The 7,160-nt window shown below is 53.9% G+C and overlaps 1 protein-coding gene across 1 annotated transcript in view; it reads left to right on the top strand.

Annotated features, from left to right (window-relative positions):
- Positions 1 to 712: 712 nt before the first annotated feature.
- The window catches only part of LOC135916200 (sterile alpha motif domain-containing protein 1-like), a 37,605-nt gene continuing 31,157 nt past the window's right edge, over positions 713 to 7,160 (top strand). The window contains exon 1 of the mRNA XM_065449485.1: positions 713 to 1,990. Within this exon, the coding sequence (XP_065305557.1) occupies positions 1,118 to 1,990 (873 nt within the window). The 5' untranslated portion in view covers positions 713 to 1,117. The remainder of the gene's footprint in view (positions 1,991 to 7,160) is intronic.

The following is a 7,160-nucleotide window of genomic DNA, read 5'->3' as shown; positions in this document are numbered from 1 at the left end:
GTGTCCAACCTGACCGAAGGTGAACATTCTGCATCGAAATGAAGTGCTCGCTTAGCAAGTATACAAAGGTGAGAGTTTTCGGCACGATACAGAAGCACGTCTGGCGCGGCAACCGCGGCGAGAGATATTTGTATGCGGATTCGGTTTGATGCGATGGCGCCTTTCAAGCGCGGTTCGTCGCTCCACGCCCAAGGAAGCGGCCGTTTGTGCAAAAATCGATACTACAACAATGACTACAGCGCGCGCGCGCCGTTCGCGTGTCATATTCGACTGAAGTGAGGCCGGTTCTTTCAGTCAATTGCTGGCGTACTTCGTTTAAAATAAACTGCTTTGCATTGTTGCTGCGCGAAATAAAAAGCCTGGGGTTCTAATGCGCGGCGCTGCGACCTGCCGGTGAAAACAGCCTTGCTATGCCTGCCGAACCGCCGGTCAAATGCAGTGAAAAATGTGAAACGACGCCAGTTTGTTGGTATGCACTATCTCGTAATTGGCTGTGAGTAATGTCCGCCCATTTCGGTCGCGGGACCCGGACGAGCGAGAGCGGCGCAAATAGTGAAGCAAAGAAATCGCGCCGGCCTCGGCTCGGAAAAATCGGGGCGGCCGCCGCCTCTCAGCGCGTCTGCTACGGTCTACACGAGCCAATCGCGGCGCGTCCTTGCACACCGGCGGGTCGACTTGCGCCTTGCTTTCAAAACAGTTGAAGACGCGGAGGACTTAGGCCGTCCGCGACGCAGGACGTGAGTTCCGACACTTTGACGTCGTTTTATTCGTGTCCGCGAAGAAACGGCGTGGCTTTTAGGCATCAATTTTTTTTTTTCTTCCGCTCGCACCGGCCGCCCGGCGCGAGCTCCCCGCAAACATTTTGCGCGTCTGCGAGCGATGCTTGGCGCGTCGTTCCGTCCCGGCATGCAGCGCGCACCGCGCACTGGGCATGCGCAGTTGCGCGCTACGCCCGTAGTTCGCTTCGAGTCAACTCCCTTGTGTCCGCTGACGGCCGGCTCCCGGCAGAGCGCTCCGCAGACTGTTGTTATTTTTTTTCTCGCTGCTCGGCTCATTCGACGCTGAAGGCACGCCGAAAGAACGCATCTCCGGCAGCAGGTGAGCGAGTTTTTCCAACATGCCTGGAACGCCGAAGCACAAGGAGATAGTGCTCGACACGATCGACCAACTGCGAAAGCGCAAAGCGCGGCCGGACTTCGAGCGCATTTGTCACATGCTCTACCGGCGGCATGGGCTGAGCAAAGCGGAGGTTCAGGAGGAGCTCGATCTGCTCGTCGATTCTGAGGCGGTGATCAAAGTGGACTACAAGGGCAACACGAGCTACCGCAACGCCGCGAAATGGGTTCGCTTCAACAAGTCTCTTTCCTCGGACACCGGCGCCGCTGCGGCCGCAGCCGTGACGGCGGTCGCCGTCGGTTGCGGCGGGCCGCAGCCGACCACGTTCAAGGTAAGCCGCGCGATCGGCGATGCCGCCCGGGACCTGTGGTTCGCGAGCAAGCAAAGTCTCGACGCTGCGGACGCCGGCGGCGTGTCGGCCGCGGAACTGGACGCCTATTTGCAAGCGAGGGACTTCAAGTGCACCAAGGGAGCGCTCGAACTCGGCATCGACAAGGAACTGGCGTCCGGCCGACTCGTGCGCCTGCCCAGCGGCAAGTTCGCGCCGAGCGAAGCGGAGAAGCAGCGGGCCGCCAAACTCGCGGCGGCATGCGCGCTGAAGCCGACCGCGTCGCCCCCGAAGGCCCCGCGCATCGTGAAACCGTTGTTGCAGCAGGCGTGCGAAGGTGGCTACGCCGTCCCTCCGATCGGCGCGACCACGGCAACGTGCTCCGCTCCTCCGGCCGCCGGTCCCACCGCCGCCACGAGCAACGGAACAAACGGCGTTCTCATCGTGCGCGCACCGACTTCGCCGACCGGCAGGACGACGACCGCATCGGCATCACTGTCCTCTCCACCGAACGCCAAACGAGCCAGGCCGCTTAGCAAGCGCAAGGTAACGTCTTCCCACTACTGTCAAATTACTACCCATCCTTCATTTTGTCCCCCCCCCTTTTTTTTTCACCACCACATTTATTCTCAAGCTGCAATTTACCAGTGTTCTGCAGTCAACCTTTCTAGCAGCCATGACGCATTCGTATTAGCATTACTGTATAGCCTCTCTTATTTTTACTTATCAACATTCTTTTCTGAAGCCATGTGCGTGGTGTGTTGAGTTTCTATTGGGGTGTTTCAACCGATGCCGCCGCTCAGCTGTTTCGTCCGAAACGGCGGAGCCTCGCCTTTGTGGGAAAGTTTTCTCCTCGACTCCCGAGAGGAAAAAGCAAGAAGAAAACCGCGTACACGCGGGCGGACCAACATGGACCATGGCATGCGCGAAAGCGATCGACTTCGTCAGCCGCTTGGGTTTTTATCTCATTGCTCTTATCTGACGCCTGTGCTCGCGTCTCTTTCATGGTTTGCAACCGCTTGAGCTGCCACGAGCGCTGCACTACGATTTACTTCTGGTGGCGACATGGAGACGCACTGTTGTTGTTGTGCTCCCTAAATTAGTCGCGCCTCGTAGCCCTTCTGCGTAGCGCTATACCTGGCTGTTTCGTGCATCTGACCTGGACCGCGTGGCGCGCGCGAAGCGGCGCTGCCCCCCCGCGCGCAAGGGCTGCCACCATTGCGCAATACACAGACGCGCGAGGGAGGGCGTCCTGTTTGTTGTCCCCCATTTTCGCTGCGACGCATGACACGCGCTCGGCGTCACCGCCATTTAGGCGCTCCGCACGGTGGCATTCTCCCGATTGCCAGTGTGACGCTCCGCAAACTCGGCCGTCGGGGTCGATGAGCCACATGATACCCGATATGCCTTTACAGTGACGGTGGTGACTGTAATCGTGCCTAAATATGTAATGGCCGTGTAATGTTGAGGGCATGTAGTTGTTCATAAATTGTCTCACATTTTTTACTTGTTTTTCTTTCTTTTTGCGTTACGCCTTAGCTGAAGAATTTGACCTTGAAGGAAGGCGGATAATATTTGAATTTGCCCGTAAGCTAATAGTCGTGCGTCCTTCGCCGCTGCCAGAGCGTTTGGCCCACTTCGGTAATTGCCAAATATGCGCCCCAGCCAAATCCATGCGCGCGTCTGAGACACTGTAAAATTCGCTGCAGTCCCGCCTTGGTGCGGAAAATATTTCGTCCACAGCACAACAGCGAATTATCTCGAAGGCATTCGCCCTCGAATTTTGTCTAGGGGTCATTTCCCCTTCGTGCTTTCTCTCCCCTTCTTGCTTTCTCTCTCTCTCTTTATCGCCGCAAGAAAATTTTAAGAACGCGAGGCGACTGGGCGTGTGCCTAAATTTGCCGAGATTTTTCATAAATCTTCTGGAAAGATCCCACCAAAGCACAAAGCGGCGCCTGGTGGAGAATCATCACATTTGCATTATGGTGCACGTACCTCCGCTTGCGAGCCTGGCCGGAAATCAGGCCGCAGACGTATTTCGTTTCCCCCTTGCAACAGTAGCGTTTCTCCTTGCATATTTCACTTCTCCACTGCCCAGTACATTCCGAGCGCAGTAGTAATAACAAAACCCGACTACCATCGCGCAAACAGCATTCGAACCAGCCTGGCTCGCAGCCATCGACTGGGCATACCAAGAAGAGGTGTATCGCGCCACTGCGCGTCACGGCCACGTTTTCGGGTGCGCTCTCGTCCCGATGTCGCTCGCCAGAACGCGCTGGCGAGACGACTTTTTTGGCGTGCTGTGAGGGCCGTCGTCATTTGTGTGTCTCCGGGAACGCTCCGTGATTTTCGCTAGTTCCGGCCGCCGTTACGGCCCTTCGTTCGCTCCTTCCTTCCTTCCTTCTCCCATGGCTCGTCGGACAGCTGCGCCCGCCGGATTATCGGCGATAGGCGGTCGCGGTGTCGTCCCACTGATAGGGACGATTCCTCGGCCGCCACAATTGTTTTTTCGCGTGCATGCGCGTCCTCGTTAGAGCAGCAGCCAGTCGAATGGCGATGAATAATTTTTCGCTTCTCCTCAACCTCCCGTTTTTCGTGTCTCTCGAGCGTCATTTCCGCAAACAACCGGCGCGCATGGAGCGGACTAGCAGACGACATTTCTCGCGGTGGTGGCGGCCATGTTGCGCCGCATCTCTCTTTTTTTTTTTTTCTGCTTCTTCGCGCGCGTCTCGTCTACTCTGACTGCTCTGCGTCGCCGACTGCCGCCGCGTGTTCAGGCGCGCACGGACGATCGCGCGGGTTGCGCTCGCGCGCGCGCGCGCGCTCCGGCGGTCGAGCGCCTGTGACGTCATTGGGGCGTGACGTCAGAGGAGCAGCGGAGCCTGCTACCTGGGTCCGCGCTGCGCCGCGGCGGCAGTGGTCGTTGAGGATGGCGGCTCTTTGAGTACTTTTTTTTTTTTTTTCGCGGGAGGTTGGGGGGGAAGCCCGGGAGGCGCCCCGCGCGCCTGTCCCGGCAGAGACCGTGCATTCCGCTCAATAATATCGCACGCCCGCTCGTGCGGTGCCCCGGGGATCGGCCCGTGGCTCCGAGCAGCGCCTTTTCGGGTTCAAGCAATGTGCGCGGCGCCGGGAGGAAGTCGTCTGCTAGCGCCGGCGCATCGCCGCCATTTGCCCGAGCCCCTGAGGTCGGAGAAATCACCCCTCCTGCATTCTAATCTCTCTGTAGGACAACGCGCGATTGGTTCGCCAGCTCTCTCTCTGCGGTCCGTTCAGCGCCTTTGTAGTTTGACCACGCGGCGCGTACTCGACCTGCGGCGATGACTCATGCCCTTTCAGTTTACTGAGCACGAAGTGGCGCGTTCATTCCTGGGCCGACATTATTTAGATTTAGGTGCACTGTATGAATACCGCCAGGATGTTCCGATTAATATGGCGCCTACAGCCTCTATCTCGGCGATTCATGCATAGTTGTTCGGCGTTGCACGGCCAAAAGCTTCCAATAAATTAAGCGCAGGGAAACAAAACAGTAAAAGCGTGCGAATGGCAGATTTAAAGCGAATCTTTCTTTGCTTACTTTCCCGGATTTGCCGTTGGTGCCTGGCTGTTGTTGGGTCGGTCACTATCTATATCGCCTATCGCCCGACATATTTGTGACTGCATATATATATATATATATGCAAAAACTATATGAAAGTACCCACGAAGTGACTTATGTAACCCGTGCATGACCAAATATGCCCACCTCAGTTTTGCGTAACAACAGAAATCTTTCTACATTAAACCTTGACATACGGTTACGTTCACGAGATGCGTTTATGGACACTCCACATCTAGATGTAGATCAGACATACAGTTGCAATATAATGTCGGCTTACATGCATCTCTGGCGCACATCGATCCCCTATTGGAATGGCAAATTGTGTTTAACGGGTTCTTTGATTTGCTTTCTTTCTTTTCTTTCTTTGGCCACTCACTACGTGTATACCCGTTCTTGGCCAATCCTCCAGAATGGGCATGTCCCGCTATGACACAAGAAGTGCATAATCCCGAAGTCTTGCTTCACGAGTGTCGTGTTATTCTGTGCACGCACTTCTATTTAATATTCTTCGCCAGGCATCATAACGTTGCCTTCGTCCTTGTGACATCGCTGCCGTACACGTTTCTTCACTGCGCGTGAGCCCGATTTGGAGTTTGCATTTCGGCATTACTGGTGAGCGATGTGGCGCGGTATGCATATAAATATTGCGTGACAGCGAAGTTGTGGCTTTCTTGCGGGGGGTAAACGCAACCGTCTCATGAAATTTCGCGTTGCGTAGCCCGAAAGTTAACAAAATTGTACGCATCGCTCGTAGTTGCATAGCATGTATTTGCTCGCTTCACATAGCCCTAACCTAACGTACCTAATCTAACCTAACTAGATTCGAACACGCACGTTGAATATATGCCTACCTCTTGAGATCGAATACGAATCGAACAGTGGCATCTACTTGTGGAATCTTCCCGAACTGCACCCATCCAGGCGCCACTGCCTGTTAAAAGCGGTGCCTACACCCAGTCTGCAAACCTGATTACCATTCGCGGATATATGGGCCGCACCATACCGAGAGAAATACAATTACGACGACATAAGTTTCTTGCACTAATACTTGTGAGGCATTCGCGCTATCGTTCTCCCCTGGTTCAGTACTGCGGTTAGAGGCAGACATTGATCTGTAATTTCACGACACAGCGCGACTGACGATTAGACGCGAACACAGCAGTGTGAACCGTGCAAGAGGATAGCTATTGCTTAAAACACAGCGGTTTAGGGCAACTTACAAGCAGAATTTTGCAAGCGATTCAAAAAGAAACGCCCGCCATAGAATAACCGGCCTTAAATACCAGTTTGGTTCAGTCATTACCGTGTGCCGAGGTTGACCCAGAAACACGGTGCCAGAAAATTAAGCAGAAATTTCGAAGCAAGGTGGCGATGTCACCGTGGAACATCGCGCACCACTTTTCCTTGACGTCATAGATTTTGGTACCGTGTGCTCGTGGGTAATATTTTTCTTTTTTTAATTTTTCATTCTAATTGAAGTGATAACATCGCAGTCGGACGGCACACTCTATGCACATTTACATTTTTTTAGTGATTGATTGTGTATTGTGAAATAAAATTAACAGTAAAGAAATTAGTGCTTACTGCACGGTAACTGAACGGCGGTCAGCTCTGGGTGCGGGGGCGAGGAAAGGAGAGAGAGAGATGCAAATGAGAGAAAGGCAGGGAGGTTAACCAGAGTTAAAACCTCCGGTTTGCTACCCGAGGAAAGGAAGAGAGCATATACTAGGGCGAGGGTCCTTTAATGCTTTCAGTATTAAATAACTCGGCTAGGAAAATATTTACATGCGTGGTATCTCTATTATATGGAAATACGCGTTGTCCACGTGTATTTACATACTTGTGGACGACGTGGTGAAAAAAAAATGAATAAACGCCTCTGTTGTTCAATTGTCGTAAGTGATTATATTGAGCCAAAGAGCTACTGGGACCGCGGTCCTCATGTCCTGCCCTTTGGCGGAAAACAACACCATCATCAAAAAAAAAGAATATTAAAAAATAAACGTAGTCCAGTTGTGCATGCTGTCACTTCGGCGAACTGTTTGCCAACCCTGCCCCAGAACACCGGCACCGTTTGGAAAGTGTAGAGCAGTCGGAATTGCGAGGCCCGACTGTTCT

Source organism: Dermacentor albipictus, chromosome 9 (genome assembly GCF_038994185.2).
Source record: "Dermacentor albipictus isolate Rhodes 1998 colony chromosome 9, USDA_Dalb.pri_finalv2, whole genome shotgun sequence".
Taxonomy (NCBI): Eukaryota; Metazoa; Arthropoda; class Arachnida; order Ixodida; family Ixodidae; genus Dermacentor; species Dermacentor albipictus.
Note: the sequence above shows the minus strand (reverse complement) of the source record. Positions and strands in the feature narration are given on the sequence as shown.